We start from the raw sequence: 25,370 nt of genomic DNA, 5'->3' as shown, positions 1-25,370 counted from the left end.
GAATTTAGGAGAGCTGAAAATCCTGATTCAAATATGAGTCTGGAAAAGACCACTGGTTTAATATGTCTCCTGTATACACAATATTGTTACGTTGATTGTCACCATAAGTAGCTAAATGGGATTAAATTATACTCTTGCATGAAAGTGGGGTGGAGTTTTGCATGACAGATTGGCTGCCTTTACACTGCTGTAACATTTACATTTTTAAAAAATGCCTTGTAAAATATCTTCCCTTCTTTGTTAGAACAATTGGTTTCAGTTGAGTCATCTGGGTGAGTCATCTCTAGTTGGATCCTTTTGGTTTCTGAGGACTTCTGTTGAAACAGCTTTGTGGATAGAGAAATGCTGGCAGGTGGTCCATGCACTGATTTTACTCTGGTTGTTTTATTGGTTGAGTACTGTTTTGGGAGATGTGTAAATATTTCCTCTTTTCTTCCTTGAAAGGTTTCCTCTGGAAGGAGGCACAATCTGTCTTTAGTTTCTTTTAATTCCTTCTGCTTTTTAAACTTAAAGGAGCTTGAATTGGAGTCTGAGGAAGAGAAGAGCTTGAAGGACAGGACTGAGAATCTTCCCTCTGCTCCCTTTCACTTCATTCCAAGTGCTACTTCTGCGAAACATCCAAACTGCAGATGGAGAAACCAAAGTGTCACAGAGATGGGACCAGATCCAGAGGAACAGGATTTCAAAGTCCCACTGCAGAGCTGGAGAAAGAAGAAGGAATGCAGATGGGATCAGAATGATGAAAAGAAAGACATTGCAGAAGCAGCCCAGGATACAGACTCTTGTGAAAATGAAGATGCAGCCAGAAGTCGTGTGCTTGAGTTGCGACCTCTCCCAAAAGATGCTGCTTGGTACAAAAAACTGTTTTACCCTCACTGTGAGGCCTCAATCGATCCTAGTCCTGGAGGGAGGCTGGAGAGCTCAGACACAGTGAGAAATCTTCTGGAGAAACACCAAGAGGACGTCCTGTTCCACAGCCCTCACCTCTACACAGCCAGGGCCAAATGTGTTAAATCCATACCAGGCTACAGAGATTTGGCATTTCCCGATTTCTGGGGTCACCAGCCACCTCCTCACAGCAAGCCCATGCTGGAGCGCAAGCAGGGAGTTCAAAGGTGATTGTGCTTTTGTATAATTACCACACTGAGAGCTCTCCAGCTCAAAACTGGCTAATGTAGGATCTGACTCTAACATTTCTCAGTGTCTGAGGAAGTTATAGAACAAATTTTTGGCTACCTAGTGATTTGCCTCAAGGCCAAACAGCAGGGTGATCTTATCTAGGTTTTCCTCCCAAGGAAAGGGAATTGGCATCTCCCTGGATTAGGAACAGGATTGGGAATTAGCAAGCCTACTCCCTACCTTTGCCATGGACTTTCTTTGTGTCAGTGGGCGAGCTGTGCACTATCTACGTTGCTTTCTTTGTCTCACAGATCAAGGTGGAAGTGGCAACATTGGAGAGAGATTTTTATGGTTTCTGTGAATCCATAAAGACTCACCTATCTAGTATTTCTGTCCTCTCAGAAAGGACCTCTCATTTTATTTAGGTGTTCAGATGAGTGGGAAGCTGTGTCTTGAAGCTGTGCTGGGAGAGGGAGCTCTTAAATACCACAGTTTTGTTTGTTCCATGTCTGGCTGTGTGCAATGACTTAACATTTCTTAGTGGTATAGGGAATTATTAGTAGATACAAAGAGGCTGGATTCTATGCTAAACTTTAGAGTTGATCAACACTAATCAAATGGCTTTTGTGAAGAACGCTGATTTCTGATCTCTAGAGAGAATGATTCTTTCTGCAGCAATATAAAAGCTAGAAATCTTATTTAGACGCAAAATCACTCTACCATCTTGCACTGTTGCTCTAAAAGCTTTGTTTTTATGGCTACAACAACATGTGTAACTGCACAGCTGAAATGGGACTAATCATGACATGCTTCAGGGCATAACAAGATTGCTTCAAAGGTCAGGAAGAAATTCTGGCATTCCATAGTTGATCATCTTTAGGGATTAGAGAAACTCTGTTTAAACAGTAGAAATCAGCTCGACTTAAAGTCCAGATTACCTTTGAGTCAGACTAGTAGGTTTATAAGTTATGGCAGATATTTCCTCACAGGGCAAGACTGGCCACTTGGGAGGTGGGCACTGACTAGGAAGAACTGTGGATAAATCAAAATTGACACAATACTATAGAGAATAGAAATTTTGCAGAATCAGGTATTTAACCCAAAAGGCAACTCCTGATGGGAATGGAGCAGATGCATTCTCATGGCGGGAAAAGAAAAAGTTCACCTGGAATTAGCATATTGAACTCCTTCCTCACCAGTCCTTGGAAAGAATTTCTGAAGATTCTTCATGTTACTTCTAGAAGAATCTACTATATTGAGATTTATCAGTGTCATTACAATTTACTGCTTTCTTTCTCTTAGGGAGAAAGTCCTAGATGATGTTCGCCGCCTCATCCAACCGGGTGATGTCATCGGCAGAACTGTGTTTGATTTGGATGAGCCCAGGTGGGTAACTTCAACTGAGTGTTGTAACCAGGGTCACTGTCAGTGCTGGGTTGGGTGGTGAGCTCAGTTTACTTGTACAGCTCTGATAGAGGTAAAGAAGAAATAACACAGGAGATAAAGTCCCAGGGGAGAAAATATCCAGGAGGAGTAGGTTCTTTGTTCTCCAGGGAAAGGATTTCTTGTGGAAGTCACTGGAGCAGGAGAGCCTCAAAACTTTTAGACAGACCAAGAGAATCCATACATCAAAGAGACTGTATGGTGTCCCTGGATATGTCTGCAGTGCACGTAGTGATTTGGAACAGAGACATGCAGACTGGTGCTGTGGATTATACCAGTTTCTCTGCACCCTGAAGCAGCATTTCCCACTGAGTGTCTGCACAGCCAGTGTCATGGGCTGTAGATGTACTCTTGTTTTTAAGTATGACACTCACAAAAGTCTTCTGAAAACTACACATCTGGCCTTGGGAACTACTTTAAGTGCTCAGCTGTGGTCAGCAATAGTGGTCTTTGAAGTGTAGCGCAGGGCAGTTGAGAGGGTCCCAAATATGATGAAGTTGCATTCAGAGGAAGAATAAATGAATTGGAGAACATTCTTTAGATGAAAAAAGGTGAAGGACAGTTTAAGGTAGGAGAAAATTGTGAAGTTGTTTAACTTACAGATTTCTAAGCTATAGGAGAAGGAAACTATATAGATGAGCAAAGAGTGCATGTGTAGTAATTGTATAAAGCTGCCTTCTGCAATTAATAAATTAATACTAATAGCCCAGTGGGAAAGTAGTTGGAATAAAGAAAGCAAACATGAACTGTGACAAAAAGGAGTATTGGGAAAAGGAAAGATGTGATTTAGAATTACCAAGCAAGAGTAGAGAGGAAAGGTGCATCAGATAGGAGGATTATGGATTTGCTCTTCTCTTATTAAAGCTCACCTCCTGCTTATTAAAAAAAATATTAAAACCTATTATAGCATACAAAATGTGCTGGGGAAAGCTTGTCTTTGAAGCAGCCTGCTATAGGTGTCCTTATTTTGCTTTACAGCAGTCGCTCGAGCCCAGCTCAAGCTCCAGGTTGTCTGACATTCTTCTCCAAGTTTGAATCGGGAAACCTTCGCAAAGCCATCCAAGTGCGTGAGTAAGTACACCTGGAGCAGATGTGCCCCTGCCTGCCTTTCTGCTGCAACCAGCAGGATGGAATGGTGGGTGTTCTCCTGGGTTTGGAAAGGGCCAGCCAGGGAAGCAGGTTACATGGCACAGAGCTAATCGTGCCTTCTAACACCTAAACCGTCATGAAAGCAACAGGAGTAAGAAAACAGAGCTCACAATGTTTTGACAAGACTAATACAGTGTGAATATTTAAAGGTTTTTGGGCTTTGTGAGTTTAATGCTATTCTCTGACGTTCAGAAAAGATTAATGAATTTGACTGTATAACCTGTTGTCAGCACATTCACTGGCAGACGTGGGGTGTTCACGGCCAATATTTTTTCTATTTTTTTAAAACAGGTTTGAGTATGACTTAATTATGAATGCCGATGTCAACAGCAACCAACATCACCAGTGGTTCTATTTCGAAGTCCGTGACATGAAGTTAGCAGTTCCCTATCGCTTCAACATTATCAATTGTGAGAAGTTCAATAGCCAGTTTAATTATGGTATGAGTCCTTGGGGAATTGGGTTAGCCTTCTGTTCACAGGAATATCTTTTTAATGCCATAAAGGTTTTAAACTTTCCATGTCTATAAGTATAAGGGATACTGTAAGTTTAATCTTATCTGCCCTGAAATACACTGAAAAAGTAACTTCAGATTTGTCAAAGTACCTTTTGTCTATCCTCAGGAGGACTGGGGAATAAACTGAGTATTGAGACCTGGGAGGGGATTTGTGGGGGAAAAAATGTCACTGTTGTGTTTATAGACCAGAACTGAGGAAGAATGGCATTAGAGTTGAGAGGGGTGTGGGGAAAAAAGCCAATCTGTTGGAACTGAATGAGCAGCACAGGATTGGAAAGTACTTCTAAGATTTGAGTAAATGTGATAATCCTCAAACAAATATTCATGTTTCTTTGGGTTTATCCAGAAAGACATCTCTGACTTCAGACCTCATAAAACTTCCATTGGTATTAATGATGATAAAAAATTCTGTTCCTTGCTCTCTTTGAGCTCCTGTCATAGCCCATGGTTCAGGAGGAAGGCAGCATTGCTCAGAAATAGGCAGGGCAAATCCCAGCTTTCAATACTCATCTTAGAAGAGAAGTTATTTCTTCTGCATGGAGACTGGATTGAATAGTTAGCTGGCATAGGTTGGGGTTTTTTATTTGTTTCCATGGAGCTGTGTTAATTTACACCGGCTCAAGACCTGACTCAGAATGTTTAATAAGTCCATAATATCAGACTTTGCATTCCTCTGAAGCCCTGTGGCTACATCTTTTAGCATCACTGGGACAACTCTCTCAAGATCAATGTACCTAAAACAAATAGCATTAAGAGCTGGAATCACTCGTCACTCGTATATGTGAAACTGGCTGGATGAGTGGCATGACGAATTATAAGGCATTTGCGCTTTAACCCTGAGGGCTGAAGTTCAAATATTCATATAGATCTCAACTGAAAATTATTTCTTTTTGTCATCTTATACTACTTCTCTGAATTACCAAACCGTTCAGAGTGGTGTGTCTGGTAGGAGCCTAAAAATGAAGTATGTTGATGTCCTACTGTAAACCTCAGTACAACCCTTGATGCAGCCACTGGTATCTTCACAGTCAGAGATTCAGGCTATTACTGGTGGAAGGTTGTTTGTTATCTGCTACTTTGGCTGTTGTCAACATTTATAATCTCATTTTGTGTACCTGAAATTGTACATGACTCACATGTTCAAGCATGCCATGAAAAATATATTTGGAAGAGAAATGTGAAAATACCATCTGGAGTAAGGAGGGAGGCTAAGCCCTGTCTCACTTTTGGATGGCTTGTACATGGGATTGGCTATCAAACAAATCTTCTGTGGGTTACTTCTGCTGCTCTGAGTGGGCAGTGAAGCTCTTCTAGCTTGGCTGAGCGAGGCTTGCTACCCCTCCCAGCACATGCATAACATTTACACAGATCGTTGGTAAGAGATGCTGTTTATTTGCCACATTCCCTCTGCACTTGTCCTGGGTGTATGCCCACACTAAAAGCCTCCAGTTGTGATGTAGTGGCAAAGTGCCCTGGGTGGCAACTTCTGGTTACTTGTCTTGTTTGTTTTTTCCCTTTTGCTCTTGGTTAGATGGCACTGTGTGACTTTCAAACCAGCAAAAAGGATATTTAATGAAATAGTTGTGGCCAGGAGCAAAGCAAGTCAGGGGTTGCAGCCTCCACTTCTCTCCTTCTCTCATTTTCACTAACTTGCTTTACCATGGGAAATAACAGGATTTCATCTAAAGCCTGATTTCAGTTTGTTTTCTAAAATCGAACATTTCCATAGGGAAATTGGGAAGGAAAAACTGATTTATTTTACTTTTTTTAATTAAAATGAGATGGTAGACTAGTATCAACCACTGCTCTGAGGTAGTTTCCAGTTTGTGTCCTTTGGACTCAGAGGGAAGGGCGGGAGATGGCATTTGGGACATTGAGAGCCCTGCAGACTCTGAGCCCCACATCTCTTGTCTGATAAACTGGGCATCTGGACAGACCTGTGACTCCCAAAACTTGCTCTGGCCCATATCCTGGAACCAAACACAATTGTTTCTTGTATGTGACTCAGGGCAGTGATTCAGGAAGCAGCAATAGAGAGGTTACTCCTGGGTGTAGGTGAGTTAGTGCCACCCCACAGCACAGCCAAGTAAGAGCTGGAAAGGCATTGCTGCTGACACACTTCCTGGCTCTGAAAGTGTTGGAGAATTTAACACAGAAACCCAAAGGAAGAAGAGAACTGAATAGCTGCTTATGGAAATATGTCATCAGTATTAATGATTTTCAAGCATCACCTCCTCCCAGCACAAGAACAGCCAAGAGAAGGCTCAGGGGATAACTTATCAACATGCAAAAATACTTGAAAGGGCATTTTTCTCTTTCTTAAATACTCTTTCACAGAAGTGCTGCCAGCAATCATCATTGGGCTCAGCTGTGGCTGTGCTGGGTCCACTGGAGCTGGCTGACAGCAGCCACCCCTGCAGCCCCAGCCCCTCACCAGGGACACCACGTGCAGATAGCTCTGCTGTGAGGGCAGCATCCTCACTGTGCCTGTAAAAGAGCAGGCAGGTGTGAACAGCAAAGGAATTTGATACAAAGAACTCCCTGCAGATGGTCTGGCTTCATGGAGCCGTGAGTAATGTATACACAACTCAGATCAGAGAAAGCCTCCTACCTCGGGGCACAAAATTTTGGAGGTCAGGAAGGAGTCATCCTCTGGGGTAATATGGTACAAAGATGGATGCTACTGTTATCAGCATTTATGACACAAAGGGGTTGTTGAGGTCTAATAGTAAGTTTAAAGCCTTCTAGTTTTCCTTACTGTTTTCTGAAGGTAGGGTATTGGATGCACCATTGATCTCTAATGCTGTGGTAGGATTAAGAGTTCAATACTAGTGCAGCCAAGCATAAAATACTGGACTAACCAAATTACTGATCTTGCAGATGCCTTGATTCCTTTTCTTTCTTTGCTTTCCTTTCCTCTGTTTGTAAACAGAATGAAGTCCTCCTTTGCAAACAGTAGGATAATTTATTTTTTAATAAACTCCATTGAGCTCATTTCTTCTGGAGATGCTTTTTGTACAGACATAGCTATATCAGAAGAAAGCACAGGGTTTTGGAAATGTATTTACTTTGCATAAACTATCTGCAGAGAAAGCAAGGCAAAATACTGTGGCTTCTTGTTTAGCCTTTCCCTTCCCACTTCTGTCTTTTCCAACCAGGGAAGTCATGTCAATTGAAACTATCTTTTTTTTGTTTAGGTATGCAACCGGTCATGTACTCAGTGAAGGAAGCTCTCCAGGGCAGGGCTCGCTGGATTCGGGCAGGCCATGATATCTGCTACTACAAGTAAGTGTGCTTTTGCTGAATAATTTGTGCCTCCTTCCTCCACTGCTTCCTTTCTGTTTACTGTATTGATGTCATGAACCTCTCACCACCAGTACTCCGTGTACCAAATGTCTCTAAATTGATGCTGGCTCAATATGTTGTGTGTTTCCACCTTCAGAAAACAGCTCCCAGTGAGCTCTCAATATTAGATGCCAGGGGAGAAACAGGGCATGTGCAGAATTCACTTCCCTAGGAGGAAGGAGGTGCAAAGGGAATGGGGAGTGCTCAAACGTTGCTGACGCAGTCAGGAACAGAAGGAAGGTCAACCCACTAAAGTAGGGAAGTTGGCTTTTCCCTCTGTCCATGAAGGAATGAGCTGTATGGGATCATTGTTCTTCTGTTGCACGCACTGACTTTTGTAAGAGATGTAAGAGCTGAGCAGATAAAGAAGAGGTTAGACATACACAGGGTTGTGAGGGAAGGGTGTATATGTACATGCACTATATACACCTATGTAAACATATATGAAGAAATAACCATATACAAATACACCTTTGTCTGTGAATTTACACCTTATTATCTTCATGACCTTCCCTTCTCTTCCAAGCACCCTAGAAGGCAAATTGATCTGTGGACCATGCTGACTGGCACCATGTAGACCCTGTCCTGACAGTAGGAACAGTAGGGATTAGTCTTATATCCTATGGGAAGTTTTGTCTTTCTATGAGGGCAAGGCAACAGTGGCATAAAGGAGTCCTCACAAGCTCAGTGATGATATTTATGCAAGTTCCCTGTTTCAGGATGTTTTTCCAGTGTGCCAGAACCTTAGAAGAAAAACACTTGATCAGTCTCATCTTTAATTTGTATCTGAGCTGGATCTTGACTCATGTGAGACATTCTCACTCAGGTTTCTCATTTTCATGCAGAAAACTGATCCCTGATTCATCCTGCTTATTACAGTCAAAGGAGACCAGTGTAGAGCTTGGTGTTTCAAGAGGTTGAATGAACTGTTTTATTTTCTTCAAGGCTTCCAGAATGTTATCCACTATGTTATTTATTTTAAAAATGATGATGGAAATGGTTTTCAGGAGTAGCATAATTGGTATGTTTTGGATTAGAAAATATGTGCAGAGTTGAAGGCTGGGGGACAGAATAGAACAAGTAGGAAAATTACAGGTATGAGTAAATGTATTTGGTTAAATGCCTGTGAGTGGGATGTCTGGGAATGATGTAGCCTGGGGCAGTGCAAGCAGGAAGACCTACACTGGAAAAAAGAGGTTGTATGTTGAAGATGAACAGTTAGAGCATTATGGGTGAAGTTCACATCAAACACTGCAACATTTGATGTTAATTAATTATTTTGTCCTTGCTGTACCTGTCATGACCCAAAAGATGGGTCTGAGAATGCTTGAGCAATATGTTTTCCCTTTTTCTTTTGTTCTTCTAATTAATTTTTTCTACCATGATTTCTGTTCACAAGTTTGCACCACTACAGTTTCTTAGTCTCTCAGAATGCTGTAAGTGCTGCATCAGGAACTGTATAAACAAGCCAAAATTCTGGTTCTTGCCGCTAATACCTTGCTGTTGAAGTTCAGAGTTTGGGCCACCTGGTGACTGCAGACATGGAAATACAAGAAAACAGAAAGGTGTTAACAGAATTAATGGTCATAAATGTCTGGCGTGGTAAGTGGGGCTCAGGAAAAAGCTGAACTTTTTTGATGTTCTAAGTGGTACTTCTTTCTTAATTAATTCTTGTGGTGAGGCTGCTTTGGAAACTACTGTGAAACAATGGGATTTCTCTTTTTTAGAAATTGTATTTGTGTTAGTTTCAGAGGTGGTTGTGTTCACAAGTGGGTTTGATGAGACAATAAACCCAAACAAAGACAATGGACTGCCTTCCAGAAGTAGCAGTCTCAAACTTGTGTTGACACCAAAAAAATTCCAAGCTGTCTCAATCTCTGTGGCAATCTTTTTTGGTTTCTTTTTTGAGTGTTTGGTGTGGTGGTTTTTTGTGGTTTTTTTTTTGTTGTTGTTGTGTTTTTTTTTTTTTTTTTTTTGGCAGGAGGATAGGCTGAAGGTTCAGGTTATCCCCTCTCAACCTGGCGTCTGTCTGTAGCAATTTGAGTAGCTATTTTGTTTCAGATATTCTTCACTAACCTTCCTTCACCTAATCTTAACCTTTTCTATCTCAAAAACTAATATAGGGTGGTGCAGTGGCTTCCCTTTACATGCCTGTAATTTCTGGCTGCTCTGAGTATGAGCTGTTGTTGGTTGTGCAGACTTTACACACTGAATACCAGAGCTGTGGCTTCCTATGTCATTAACAAGGCAGCTATTGTGCAGTGATTAAACAGCAGCTGACTTCCAAGATTAAACCATGATTGTACAATTAAGCCTGTAATTAGATTCTTGTTCCAAATATATGAGAGAATAATTTTATTGATTTGGAATATTCTGTGTTTTCTAGCTGTGCATTAAATTATATGTCAATATAATCATCTAGGATAACTCTACTTTTGTTGTCTCTCATTGTTTGTCCAAGTTTTCACGTATTTTTTTATGTACAAGAATATGCATACACGCATATACATGCACTTTCACCTCTATTGAAACTCTAATGTTTTTATTTCAGTATTTATAAAAGAGATTCTCTGTCATGAAGAGTTGTATGGGTGAGGGAATGTGAAGATAGGGTGTTTGGGGTTTCTCAGATGAGGAAGAAATGGGATTGCTATAGAAATATCACGCTGACAGTGTTTTGGGGAACAAGCTCACTTCATTTCCATTCTCCCTGTTCACAGGTGTCCTGGGGTGTGAGTGAACATTTTGATGGGAACCTCATCTAATTATTTTACAAGGAGTTATTCATAAACCAGGAGTTATTCATAGATATAGGAAAAGAGTGATTTACTTAAAAAATACAAAGGAACTCAAAGATGCCCTGAATTGCTTTTGCAGCAGGGCCTTCACTGAGAGACACCTCTGAATTGAAGGACAGTGGGAGGAAGGGCTCATTGGTGAGATGTCTGGGTGAAGCAGATTGGCTTCTCTTTGGCATCCATCTTCCCTGAAGATGGGGTAGTTCACTCATAAAGATGAATGTTGTGGCACAGATGTGTCATCGTGTACCTTTCTCATACGTCTCACAAGAGTTTTTATGTTATGGAGAATATGAGCAGAGCTCTTGTCAAATAGAAGCTGAGTGACACTTCTGCTCTATTTTATTGCCTCTCTGTGATGTGACAGGATACACCCATGATAAACAGTTGCAGTTACTACAAGATCATCTAATTCTCTTGCTGTCTTGGCAGCTTTTATGCACTGAATAATATTCCTTTCTGGCGAAGTATTTAAGGAACAATGGCAGCTGAATGCTGAATTGGTGACAATGTGCTTGTGCCTTTTGGTTTCGTGGCTCATTCTAAGCACATTATCTAACCTCCAGCTTTTTCAGACAATAGTCAGTTCATGGATGGTAATGAGGTACATGGAGGGTTTTGTTCTCGTCTCACCACTAAAAATTTGGCTGTTTAGTGATCATAATGGTGTCAGAACTAGGTCTTCTCTTTTCAGCATCTTTATAATCACATTAGATGAAATAATCATCATAACATTAGCAGGTCACCTCTCAGCTCTAATGAGATCTGTGAGAGGGCTGAGCCATCAGTCTCATTTTGAGAGCACCTGGCCTTTGCAGTATGACTGAACACCTTAACAGCAAGATGGCTGTGAGAATATTATAATTCCACTGGGATTCTGCCTGAACTCCTGACAACAAAAATGCCTCAACCTGGATTTGGCCCCTGAAAAGGAACTTCTGTTGTGCATTTTCCAGTTTCCAGTGCAGCAGACTTCAAAATAACAGCTATGCCCACTGAATGCTAAAATACTGCTTTTTATTGTATGAACAATGGTGTTACTAGGGCTTATTGCACTTAATAGTCACACTTAAGATGTAATAAGGTCAGGAGATGTAAAATAAAGGACACCAAACCCCAGGTGGGAAGTATTTTGTACCAAGGGAATGCATCAGCAGGTTAGAAGTGACAAACATTTTCAAAGCAGCTTGTTTAGAAATGGCCAGAAAGCTAGAATACTGATACTTTCTTTGGCCATTGTAGTCTAAGCTGATAAATGCCATATTCCATCACCCAACAGCGCTTTTTACTATGCTAAATGCTGCAGATTGGAAGTATAAAGAAGAGATGGCCAAGAGATACTGTTCCTGAATAGTTTAGTGCTTTTGAATTCCTCAGTTATAATTCATCTCCTTTCCTGCCTGCGTCTTTGTCCAAGTTGCTTAACCTGTCTGTCTCTGTTTTCCCATCTGTAAAGTGTGGAAAATTAAAGTCACTTATCTGCCACCCAAAGAATGGAAACAGATAAATGGGAAGCATGTTTTAATTAGATAATGTTTGCAAAGATCCTTTAAGCACTAAAAATTATTGTGCAGAGTAAGTGATAAGTAGCATTGTAATTATTATTAATTAACTTTTCATCACAGCTATGCTGGAAACATACTACCTGTACATTTTTTCTGAAGGAGAATAGCAAGAAAAGTGATTTCACTATTACAAAGTGACTGAAAGGCACAGTAGATACAGCTTGCATGCTCATTGAGAAAACTACACTTTGGCCTTATTTTTGTTTTCCAATAATCAGTGTGTTAGTTTCTAGACAGCATGAGAGACTTCCAACATTTTTTTGAAAGAGAAGACAAATAATGTAGTGGGGAAGCAGATGCTGCCAGGGTCTTTTTTCCTTCTCTTTTCCTTGCTTTTTGCTTTAGGCTCCATGCTGATATTGTAGGGTGTTGCGATGAAAAAGTGGTGAGGAACCAAAAAAACATCAGTCTGGTGGAGGAAAAAGGAAGCAATAGAGCCATTTTGCCTTGACAGCAGTAGGAGGAGAGGGAGGCAAAGAGGAAAAATGCTATTTTTTTAGGTTTCTTTTAAAAGTATTCAGAGCTGCTGCTCTGTATAATGGATTGTGAGGAGACCAGATTATATGCAGTAAAAGTACATGATCATTTACACTGCTTATACACAGGGTTTTTTTCTTTTTAATGCATGAGTGAAGAATGTTGAAGCCTCCCAAAGCCACCTGTAAACTTCCTATTGCTGCCAGATAGTTTGCTACAGACTAGAAGCAGGTGTCAAGAAGTGATTCAAAACCCTGGAGGTGTCTTTTCTGGGTGGGTAGTTAGGTAGAACAGCAGAGATACTCAGAACAAGAATGAAATGTACTGCTAAGCAGTGCTGTGAGGATGCTGTGCATCAGTACCCACGGGATTGTGTCATCTGAGCAGTCAGAGCAAGGACCATTGACTATCAGTGTAGCATCAAGGTCAGAGGTGTCTGGTGCTGCAAAACCTCTGGGTTAAGTGGCCATTTTAGGCAAGAGAGACACTTGGCTGCAGAATTACAGACTATGAAGGGAGAAGCCTTTATTGGAGCACCACATCTGGGAATATTGTGTATGTAAGGTATTTAGGCAGTATCTGCCTGCAAAAACCTGCTTCCTCCCAGTGTGAACTTGGAGGTGAGGACTTGGAAGAACTCAGCACTTTGTGACAGTTCTTTAGAAATAAGGTCATCTAATCTTCCAAGTAGCACTGAGTATAATAAAAGCTATGGAGATGCACACTTCCCTTCTGCACTAAACAAGAAACAGTTCTTTATTATCCTTCATTGTCAAAATTAACAGGAACTATATTAAATGTCATTGTTCTGAGTTTAAAAAAAGACTAGACAATAACTCTTGATCTATCAAAATACACATATATTACCTAAGTAGATGTTTCTGTATTTGTGGGTTCATTGCATTTTTTTCCCCCTCTGAGTCTCTTTGTCCAATATTAAGGTGGTTTATTTGCAAAGGAAATGTTGGAGTTAAGAGTTCAGCTGAGAATAAAATCATAGGCCTTTTAGTTTACCACTGTGACTCAGTGTTCCTGCACTATCTATTGATCCAGTCAGTATCACTCACCCCACGTGTTCCTGACTGTTGAATTCAGGTGAAAACCCAGCAGCATTGTATTGTGTCTCCCTTATGAAAAAGAGCTGATTATTTCAGAGAATTTGACAAGAATAATTATCTTTTCTCTCCTCCCTTTTGAATAAAAATGACGGGCAGCAAAATAAACTAGTATTGTAAAATTCAGGAGCTGAAATTGCATCTTTTGGTTGCCTCTTCTATTTTGCATTTTAATGCAACATTGATGATAACATTTGTCAAAGAAACCTCACAGTCCTTCAGAATCAGAAGGTTCAGCAACAGCATAATTGGTGCAATGTGGGAAAAATATTGTTTGAAATGTACTTATGGATGCAATTTGCTGTGAGACTTCTCCCTAAAGTACATGATTTGTCTCTTCATCTCTGCTGAAAGAAAACTTTCTTCCTCAGCCTGAAGTCATCTCTTCATCAGAGTAAGTTTCCTGGAAGAGATCTGGTCCTGAAAGTAGACTGAGAAGCTTGCTATAAGATTTTGTAGTTTTATTGAAGGCACTGTCAAGGACCTGTGCACCACCTGTTAGACCTTGATGATGCTGACCAACCTCACACAGAGCGCTGCTTTGGTGTCCCTGCTTTGCCAGATCATCAAGGCTGATGATCTGTACCCTGACACTGGGACTGACTTTATGGCTTGGCCCAGACTTGCCTCACTACCACAGATTTGTCTGATGGTCTGGATGTGTGGTTGAACCAGTAGTTGAACCCATCTGCTGTTCCCAGGCATGCCCTGCTCAGGTACTGTGGGAGCTGACCCTGCCTGGTGAGCTCTTTTGGCTTCCACAGCAAGCTCAGCTCCTCATCTCTTAGGGAGCAATTGATCCTCACTGCTCCCTGAGAGGGAGAGGCTCAAGTTTTCAAAAAGGAGGGATCCAAAATAGAGGATTTTTTTTGGGTAGCTCACAACCTGCAAATCTTTGAGGTCATTTCTCCTTCATGCTCAGTCTCTACCCAAACCTGCTCTCCTCCTCTTCCTACTCAACAAAGTGCCTTTGATGGTATCTGGAATATTTTTAGGTAGGTCTTATTTATTATTTATTTTTGTGTCTGGAATATCACTTTTCTTCCTGTGGTGGAACTGAATGGTTGGTTTGGTAGGGTATTCATATTTTCTAAATCTCCAGGCTTTTCACAGAATATTTTCACATGGCATTGTTCAGAGCTGTGAATAGGAACCTGCATCTCTAAGCAAGATAATTTGGGTATCTGAAGAAATACGGCAGTGTTAGCTGAATGCATTAGTTTAAATATGTCTGGATTGTGCTATATGAGCTAGTATTAGCTGGCTGCTTCTTTATTTGCATCTTCACAAAATGAAGCAAACTGTTATTTCCCTGTGAGACTGCTCCCATCCATCAGCAGTATGTGACTGGCAGTGCTCTGTACTGCCTCATGCAGTTCTGCCTCTTCACTCCCTGCTGGTCTTTGAGTCCTGTTGCAAATCCCAGGACACCCTGAAGCTGGTGTACTACCTGATTTGTGCTACTCACCATGGTGACCCTGTTTGGATCTCTGTCCAGTGGACCTGTGGTTTCTCTAACCTTCCGTCATGCAGGCTGCACCTGCTCATTACTGGGACTGGATTTATTGTACTTCTAGGGAGCCTTTTGTACAATGACTGGTTGAGTTTGGAGCCCATCCTACAGCATGAAATGAAACTTCTTTCAGCGTGGATGCTTCTCTGAATGCTTAGTTCTCTTGTGGCTGCTCCAAATGTGCATCTAGAAGTGAAAAATATTTACTTTCTTCCTCTTTCTTTTCTTCCAGAAACCACTACCACTGCAGGGCAGCTGCAGCAGGAGGCATGAGAGGAAAGTTCTACTACACACTCACCTTCAGCATCAAGTTCCCTCATAAAGATGATGTCTGTTACCTGGCCTACCATTACCCCTATACCTACTCCACAATGATGGTAATACTGACATGTCCACCTAGATAAGATAATGGTCCTAACAGGTTGGAGCTGCTTGGGTATGTGTAGATTTTGAGATGAGACAGAGGATTGTTTTCACACTTCTTCATCTCTGGTAATCTTCAAGGCAAGGTTGGATGGGGTTTTGAGTAACCTGGTCTAGTGGAAGGTTCCCCTGACCGTGGCAGGAGGGGTTGGAACTGGGTGCTCTTTAGGATCCCTCCCAACCAAAACCACTCTATGATCATGATGGTGTCGTTGTCTTGTTTACAGCTGCAGTCCCTGTCAGTTCTAAAGCCCACAATGCCATAGGAGAAATTTCTGGCTAGGAAAATGTGGATTACAAACCATTAGTGCTTATACCAGTCATAATGCAAACCAAAGGTGTCTCCATTCGCTTGAGGTTGCAGGATCCTCCTCCTGGAGGGGTGGGAAGCAGGGGGCTAAAGCTAGTGGCAACTCAGATGTGCTGCATGATCCTCCTGGCAGGGGGTAACAACTGAGCTTTCAGAGCTGCACCCAACAATACCACAGTGCTGGACCTCACCTGATGCTTTACCAACTTTTTCCTCTGCCAGCTGGAGTTTCAGCAGGCATTTGTGACACTCCCACCACTGCTGTCAGTACAGAAACTAAAAGAATACAACTCTAAAGCATAAATTGAATTATTGAGTTGTACCAAATTTGCTTCCTGGAGAAGGTTTTGTTTTCTAGGGCCTTTTCTGGCCAGGGGTAGATGGTAAGGGAATTTTCTGGGAAAGGCATTCAATGTCCTTCCTCTATAATTGGATGCCAAAGTCTGAAAGGAAGGTAGGATGAAGGAAGGGAAATGAATAGTCCTGGGATTAGCTGTGCTCTTTTGTTAAAGATGAGGAAGGTGTCACTGAAAAGAAGACCACATAGTTCCAGTAGATCAGTTCCCCTTCCTTCTCCCCTCAGTTTCCATTATGAATACATTTTCTTTTGGGCAGTAAAAGCTGGTGTGGGCTGGTGGAGTTGAAGCTCACTCTATTTTTCGTTATGGGGTTGGTTTGCCTACCCAGATATTAGAGACTGTGCTTTCACAGGGACAGTGTCCTCCCCCACGTACCCAGCACCCTGCTTGGCATGCCAGCAGAGTTAGGCTTAGATTAATTCCCACTCAAACAAGTCTCTCATCAACTGCTTTGCATCCCATTATAGATGCTCAAAGAAACTGCTTCCAATATCTGGGAGAAGGCCAGCCAAGCCTTCACAGTCCAAAACACGTCTGTCAGCTCACTTCTTATCAGGTTTATGGGTACCGGTTACTCCTCGAAGTCCACGAGGAAGAGTGTACGCTCCAGTAGTGGGGTTTGACCTGTAGCCTTGAAGGCACAAATATCTACAGTCTGAGATGGGGAAACAAATACAATACCAAAGAATTGGGTGGGCTTATTCACCATCATGCTTGTTTCACGTAAAAGCAGTGCCTCATGATTATTTTACTGTTAGTGATTTCTATCTTCTGCTGGCACACAGCAAGAGAGACTTGGAGAGCTCGTGCACTCTGGGAATCCCTGAATATCTCACCTGCTCCCGAATGAATAGAATAGACATGAGAAAGATGTTATTCCTACACTTGCAGGACCAGGTCTTTAAATATTTCACTGTCTCTTCAAATAAAAAGCTCATTGAAGTTAAAGGGAATTTGCCCCAGGAAAAGTTTAAATTAACTCAGACCCAATAAGGACCATAAAGTTGGGTAAATGGAAATTATGGTCAGGAAAGAATGATAGATTGTCATGTCCAACTCTTTAGCCAAAGCAAAATCATTGCCTCTAATAATTCTAAATAGCTTCTTTGCTTGGGCTAATTTAAAATGTTGAGTGATGCAATATACACATTTCCATTTTACTTTAATTTCCACAGTAAATGAAACAAATCAGGTTTGTGCATCAGTAGATTGCATTTTAAAGCATTTGTCCACTGGTGAAGTGTGTTGGTTTTACATATCAATAATAAATTAAAAATGATTATGAACCCAAGGGCTCAATTAAACACATAGTGCTTTGGGAAAGAAGATAAACTTGTATATGGAGTTAGTAATTTGAAAATGTTTTTAAATATCATATATTTTTAATAATTACAGGCATATTTGCAGGAAATAGAGTGCAGAATCCTATTTGAACTGGACGCACTCTGCAGTTCATTACTTCTTGTACATTAGTAATTACATTTCTTTTATGAACAGTAATTTATCTATTTTTACATCACAGTGTTAATTGTTTGGATATCTAGCTGAAATCTCAGTGGCAGCTATGTCCAATTAAGTTTCACTGGGTACCAGAAAAATAAGTAAATGATTATATTGAGTTCTCTGTATCTATGTGAGATTGTTATATGCATTTAATAATTAAATTTACTTTATTGAGAAGTATTTTAATTGTTTTATAACATAGATGACTGTAAATTTCACTTCTATGTTTACATGGCTCTATTTCAACACTGGGAAAGCAGTCTGAAAGACGGTGAGTTCTAAGGTTGGAGGAACAGGAATGTCTTGTCCCATAAATGTCAGTTAAAATTTAGCCCTGAGCTGTACAGACAATAAGTTACTGTGTAAGGGTCATTCAGTGAATTGATGTGTTTTAGTTAAAGTATTGTTGGGACAAGTGTGCCTAGTACACTATCCCTGTTTCTACCAACTGAGAGACAACTGGTGTTCCACAACACTTAGCAACACCCTGCAATGGCATTACTTACACTCATCTTGCCACTTGCAATTACAGTGTAAACAGAGAACTACACATCATCTGGTGTGTGGGTGACAAGTGGCTGTTTGTCTAATGAGGCGATCAGAATTTGTTCCAGAAAGTCTTTTTCTTCCAAGCTGCCAGTTCTTTTTCTCAAATTTCTCAAGGAGCTGTTGGACTTAAGAATTGTTTAAAACTGTCATAAACTTTGGGGGTGGGGAGAAAAATCTCCTTTTCAAACAACTTCTCGGAGAGACGCTCTTCAAATTTACCACTACCGATTGTACAAAATGTTGTTTGGATGTAAACTTTTTGGCTGCCTCTGATATGGAGTTGTCACTGAGTTTCACTGGCATGTGCTTGACAGCTAACCAATCAGTTCTATAAATGCTCAAAAATGGTGAGTTTTTTCATGTTTCTACACAACCCCTATTAAAATATAGAGGGTAGATGTTTCTCTTTTGGATTTCATGTATGCATAGAGATTTCTTTAGGCTAATAAGAAAAGCATCTAGGAACTGTTCAGGTAAAATCATACAATTGCTTGGGTTGGAAGGGACCCTTGAAGATAATCTAGTCCAACCCCTCTGCAAAGAGAAGGGACAACTTCAACTAGACCACGATATAAGAATAAGTAATTCTGTGTAGCTTCAGTGCACTGGGAATGGCTCGTGCATATTTGTGGGATGCAAAAGATGGTAATATTAACTGGCAGAAGAGAGGAGATGGGAAGTTAGCAAGATATGAAATCAGTATCAAAATTAATATACAACTAGTGGAATAAAATCAGATTTTATAGACTGAGAACTCCCTTATAAATCTGCTTCCTTGCTTCATTTTCAGTCTCATCTTGATATTCTGGAACAAAATAGGAACCCTAAGAAGGTTTACTGGAGGCAGCAGACACTCTGCCAGACACTGGGAGGAAATCCATGCCCATTGCTCACAATCACTGCTATGCCAGAATCTAAAAAAGGAGACGACCTGGAGCAATTCTGTAAGTAGCCAAATGAAGCATTAAAAAAGATGCTGGTGAGTTGTGCTCATGTCAGCAGTGACAATGACAACCTGTTTTGTGAATATGCTGATTTTTCTTGTATCTCTCATTTTGGAAAAAGAAATCTAAAATGGGGAATAGCCAATTACAATGCTTTTAACAAATTACAGGTTTACATGGAGGAAGGAGGAGAACTGACACTATTTGCACCTCAAATTTCTCTTTAATGATCTGAAACAATTGCAAGGTTCAATATCAAATATTACCTCCAGCAAATAATAAAAAAAAAAGTGTTCAAGTAACTAATTCAACAAGAATTTTTTTCTTCATGTTATGTTTCATATTGAAATGATTTAAATATTTTGAATTCTAAAACCAAAAAAAAAAGAAGTACAAGATAACTTGTTCCTAGCTGGAGCAGCACTTGAAGTGTTCTGGTGAAATTCCAGCTCCTGCAGTGTGCCCAGCAGATCCATCTGGACACAATAGAGCTCTTTGCATTCTATCTGAGACCTAACTGATGATGTACTATATAATGGTAAATATAATAATTGCCATTTTATATCTAGAGATGGTTATTTTTCATTGTGAAAGCCAAAGATTTAGACCTTCAGTGGCCTTGATGAACAAGATTAAGATATGCAACTTTCTGTAACCCAACAGGAAGTGATAAGAAGATTAAACTGAACCCTGGGCTGGGTTCAGTTTAAGAACCTAAATGACTAACTACTTATATGTAGGTTGAACTTTTTTCTGGGGTAAGGAACAAGGCACACACTGATTTTTTTTTTTTTTTTAATTAATCTCTGCTCTTCACATGTAACATGGGTTGAAAACTTTGAGGAAGTGTGTGAATATTTAAATTGTCTGAAGACCTTTTTGGATGTTAAGTGAATAGATCTGATTACCTCAGTTAAGCATTAGCCTAGCAGTATCCAAAGGGATTCTGTGATATTATCAAATTTCTCATTGATGGATTCTCATTTCAGGGTTATGTGGAGCTGTTTGAGTGGACTCCTTATAATGTCCATTCTACATGCATAAACTAAAATAAAGCTCAAATATTGGAGCTGGTGATAGTTATTGCTATCTTTTTCAGTTCAGGTTTAGAGCACAGTGACTGTGGTTACACTGGAATTACAGTGTAATCATCTGGAGCTCATATGTTTTTTATTATAATATTTTTATTACAAATTGAGCTTTTACCCTGATTTAGCAAATTTATGATCATGAACATGCTTTTCTATTGAAATATTAACAAAAAATAGCCAAGTGCTGGCTATGTGGGAATTCGTAACATGCATGGACACACAGATGTCTCCTGGATTGTGATAATATTTGAAGCCAGTGGGAGCTTGTAGTTCTCCCTGAAATGTGATGAAATGATGTGCCACTAAGCCCTTCCTCTGAAGTCTTGCAATACAAGATTGAAGACTTCCTAGATCTATCCATGAACCAGTGGAACTCAATGAAAACAGAACACGTAGAAAACTCAAATTGTCTAACTGCAAAAGAAATTGTTTAGGGGAAAGACATTGTCAAGGCAACACAGCTTCTCTCAAGTTTCCAAGACTACAAAAGTAAACACCAATACTCTTAAGTGATGAAAATATTTATTGTTTCATCAAGTGGAAGAACAGCAAGGCAGCAAACCATATTTTATGCTGTGGGGATGCCTCTAGGCAAATCGGAATAATCACGTATGTGCTTATTTTGTTTGAGTAACTTGGATAATAATGACTTTTGGGGACACACTTAGCATAATTTGTGCTGCTTTGTGTGGCTTTGATCAGCACTCACTTTGCAGTTTCCTCATCTTGTTTAACATACTCTTCTCTCCGTTAAGTGCTTTGGCTGGTGGAAGGACCTATTTGTCAGTGTTTTCCATGCTAAAAACATAACTCAAAAGCAACGACTTAGAGCTAAATGTGAAGGGACCAAAGGGTGGAAGGTTTCTCTGTAACAACTCCCATTGCTTTGTACAGTCTCCATGCATGTGTATTTCAGCCTGAGAAGTGACGTGGAACTCCAGAACTGGGGAACTGGGCACATGGGTGATAAATACAAATTGATAGCCCTTGGTTCTGGCCAATTCATAATTTGCATGAGCTATAGCCATTTTGGTTTCCTATCAAATTTATTTCTCCTTTGTACATTTAATCTGCAGCTTGAGAGTTTCTTTTCAATAATGCAGGTGGCATAAGTAAAACACAAATCTCACCAGGACTTCATAGCTCTTGCAAATGATCGTATTTAAATACTCTAAATCCTTCTCTAGTTAAAAACCTGAGGAGTAGGAAAGATTATAGATGAAAAGGCATTGGGTGGGTGAGGAGTACTGGGAGGGCAGCAGGATCAGCCCTATAGGAGTGCAGTGGGAAGGAGTTATTGTGGTACTGGAGGTGCTGATGGAGTGGGAGCGGCCCAGGGACAGTGAGGGCATCCTCTACATCAGCTGTGCTTTGTTTCCCTTGCTCAACTCTTTCAGATTGCTCTTGTCAGGCTTTTGATTAATGTGGCCCTAGGATGGTTAAATTTGTCTGAGTTAAATTTATTAACGTGCACCTTGTTAATAGGAAGCACAAGCCATGCACGCTCGCAGGCACTGCACACGCACCGCGTGCTGAAGGGAAGAAAAATGTGCTGCTGCTTCCCTTCATTACGCCTTGTTTGTGTGAGGCTTTGATATTCACTTTAGGCTCCTTTCTCCTTCTTCTCTCCCTATCTGCCCTTTATGTGATGGTGGTGCACTGAATAATTTTTATTAAAAGCTCTGTTCTGAAACTGATATGAGGAAAGAAAGAAGTGAGCTGGGAACTATTTGGCTTCCCGCGCTTTGACTCTCAGTCATGCAACCACTCAGTTTCAAACTGCACAACCTCCATTCAAACTTGATCGATGTCTGTGGGTACCTGGAGACTGCAACAAAAGTCTGAGGGTGGTCACTGGTCCCTGCTGGGCTCTGCAGCTCCATAGACTTGTACAAACAGAAACTGAGAATGTCTGTCTTGTTTTGTGGTTGCTGTTTTATTTTAAATTTGCCCTTCCTGCTATCACGTGAAGATTGAGCATCCAGCTAGTAGGGATGTCTTTGCTACCCATTCTAACTGCAGTATCCTCCATGGTCTTGTGATAAAGCCATTGGTTTCCCTATCTGACTCTGTGAGGGTGACTTTATTTCTGGTTCTGCTAAGTCTAGCCGTAGACACTGCCTGATGAGAGTTAAAGGGACTTTTGAAGGGGGAGCGATTCCCAACACCTCTAAGAGCATTATCAAATGATTTCAGAAACAGGGAGACTAAAGTTTCCAGTCTTGGTGCCAACTGCTCTGTGAATTAGTAGGAGTAGAGAGCAGAGCTCTGATTTTCTTGGATTTGCACACACACAGGGGCCAGTGAAGACAGTGTTAGCAGCATGTATGTGTACTGAGTAATAGTTTGCAAACTCTTAATTCACAGTGTTATTTATGCATGCAAAAGTGCAGTGTGTAACTCTACTATAAACTCTCTGGCAGACAGCTGGGTAGACCCTGCAAGCCATAGGATACTGTTGTGACAGAGCAAATGGACAGAGTAACTCTTTAGGGAAGTGTTAGTAAAACATCTAAACACTGCTGCACAGTCAACAATAAAATTGTCTTCTCATTAAGAAAGTAAAGAACACTGATATGTTGCTAATGGTAACAGAGCAGTGGAATTAAAACCACCAAATACAAAATGATTGGAGAGAGAAGGACAGGGTATACTCTACACTGCCATGTGAGTGTTTTTAAGGAGGAGTTTTGTGGCTGTGCCCTGAGCTAGGGTGGATTTGCTCTCATCTTTAGTTAGGGAAGGGAAAGGACATCTCTGAAGTGATGTAGAGACGTTGCCATTCTGGTTAGTGCTAATACAGAGGAATAACTGAAACAGTCCCAAAGGAATTCCTCAGAGGAATGAAGATTTCAGTGGGTGTAGGGTGGTGCAGCAGTGCACTGCTTCAGCTGATGACTCCCAACATCGCTGCATTCTCAGTTGAAGGACATGAAGCATCATAAATCACCATGAGGGTTAATCCTGCATCCACCGAGAACAGTGTCACTGCAGATTGGGACAGGACAATGATTGTTTGTAATGTCACAAAGAAAGCAACTGCAAGGCTCTCTTCATGGCTGGTTGTATTGTTGTCATCCCCATTAATAATCCTGATTATTCAGTGTGACATGAGTATTCCCCCAGTCAACACACCTGATGACTGTCCTTTTAGCAGTGTGTAGCCTTAGAGATGAATTGTGGGGTTTAAAGTTAAACCAAAATGTCCTGGCTAATTAGCAGCAGAGGTGAGAGAAATGAAATAAAAATGACACTAGCAAATGGATTTACATCTGTAATAGCTGTCACTTTGAGTTGCTCTTCTGTCATCACATGTCCTCTTTATGCATGGCTGGGGAAACCATTATGAATACTGTCAAAAAAGATAATGACATCTGCTTATCTTAAATGTAGTCTTTTGGGGAGATGAAGCATATTTTTTGTTTGAGTCTAAGCATATTTCTAAAGATGGAGAGATTAATGTTTTTGGGATAGATGTAGCAGGATGCTTCTGCCCTTTGAATCTGCAGATGTCCTGGAACTAGAAGGAGAGATAAAGTGAGACTAATGAGGTGTCTTTGCTTGTTCTCATCTTAAACCTATGGAATCAAAAAGACATAGTTACTGAGAAAAATATTCTAACATTTCTCAATTTGCTTGTATAAGCTATTTAGATGGTTGTTTTGCAACTTTGATATTTTCTTAGAAAGAAACAAGCCCTTTACCTTTAAATATAAATTGCAGCAAAGAATAATTCCTGAGTGAAAACAGCAGAGGATGTGAATTGCAGGGGCCACTTATGCAGGATACTGGGAAATAATGATCATGTGGAAAATGTACACAGTTTAATTAAGCACATTGATTAAATCAATATGACTCAAACAGCTTAGTGCTCCAATCAGCTTAATCTCATTAAATGTAATTCAGGTCTCGATAATTGATTAATAATGCATTATAGTTTATGAATTATTGACTCCAAGTTATTATAACTGTGCCTGCTCCCTGCATAGCAACCGGTGTTGCATGTTAATTATGAAAGGCTCAAGCTCTCTTCTCTTGAATAACTTTTTCAAATCTAGAGATGACATATCTCTTACTGAAACAGGGATCAGATTAGATCAACACCTTATTGGAGTTAGTCCGCCCCAAAGGAAACTGCACACTTTAAAGGAAGCTCTCCTCTAATAATGTCGAAATAGAGAGGTAGAATGACCTGCTTTGATTGGTAATGATCTTTCCAGCAGGCAGAAGAACTGCCTGTAGTGATTCAGCTGGAGTGGTAACCCAGCATTGTGCTGGTTGGAAACAGTTCCCAACAGCAAGCACATCTGTTGCTCGAGTGTTATTGCATGAGATACCCCCTCCAGCACACATGTTCACGCTATAGCCGATGCTGCTGAACCCCGAGGTCATGTTTTCTTGCCAAATATGGAGCAAGCCAGTTCCCCTCATCTGCCTGTGTGCTGGCTGGTTTCTCTGGAAAGGTCTGATAGGCTTTTACAGTGGTATTTCCACAGTGCAAGTGTCACACAAGAAGAAAGAACCATTGCTACTATTGATGGTGGTTTCAGGAGAAAAATGAAGAGCTGAAGAAAGCCTCTGCTCCTCAGGTGGCCTCCCATTAGATGGCATTTCAACTGAATGTGAACAGAGGACATTATCTCAGGCACACTGTTTTTCTAGCTACCTACATGCTTAACATGGTCCAAATTGCAATCTTATGCAGAAAGAGTCCACTAGCATTACGCTCCCTTAACATATCCCATTTTCAGAACCTGTTCTGCTTCTTCCTTTCACCACTTCAGTATCTCTTCTTCTTGTTTCTGATTACAGTTAAAAGTGAACGGATTTTAGTGTGCACAGAAATTGAATGAGATGATTATAGAATGGTGGAGAAAAACATTTTTTTTTCTTTATTCTTGCATCTGCAATAGCGAGGTTTGAATCTGTGTATTCTCTTGATTTGAAGATTTGCTCCTCATTTGCAGAGCTGCCAGACAGAGGTGCTGGTTCCTCTCTCACTTTGTACCAAACACTTTGTTGTTGGTGACAGGAAAAAAGAAAAAAAAAAAAGATGTCAGCTGTTGTGAAAACTGTGATCCTGTTTTAATGCAGCAGTGAAGAAAGGTTGAATAAAATTGTCATGTGTTTTACAGTGCTGAATAATTACA

The 25,370-nt window shown here is 40.6% G+C and overlaps 1 protein-coding gene across 1 annotated transcript in view; it reads left to right on the top strand.

Annotated features, from left to right (window-relative positions):
• Window positions 1-25,370, top strand: part of AGBL1 (AGBL carboxypeptidase 1) — a 251,982-nt gene that overhangs the window by 43,821 nt on the left and 182,791 nt on the right. Inside the window, exons 11-17 of the mRNA XM_050309740.1 lie at window positions 514-1,115; window positions 2,422-2,505; window positions 3,541-3,633; window positions 4,003-4,151; window positions 7,426-7,513; window positions 15,274-15,418; window positions 18,976-19,129. Of these exons, the coding sequence (XP_050165697.1) occupies window positions 514-1,115; window positions 2,422-2,505; window positions 3,541-3,633; window positions 4,003-4,151; window positions 7,426-7,513; window positions 15,274-15,418; window positions 18,976-19,129 (1,315 nt within the window). The remainder of the gene's footprint in view (window positions 1-513; window positions 1,116-2,421; window positions 2,506-3,540; window positions 3,634-4,002; window positions 4,152-7,425; window positions 7,514-15,273; window positions 15,419-18,975; window positions 19,130-25,370) is intronic.

Source organism: Myiozetetes cayanensis, unplaced genomic scaffold, assembly GCF_022539395.1.
Source record: "Myiozetetes cayanensis isolate MyiCay16 unplaced genomic scaffold, myiCay2020 scf14, whole genome shotgun sequence".
NCBI lineage: Eukaryota > Metazoa > Chordata > Aves > Passeriformes > Tyrannidae > Myiozetetes > Myiozetetes cayanensis.
The sequence above is the reverse complement of the archived record's forward strand: the minus strand, read 5'-3'. Positions and strand labels throughout refer to the sequence as shown.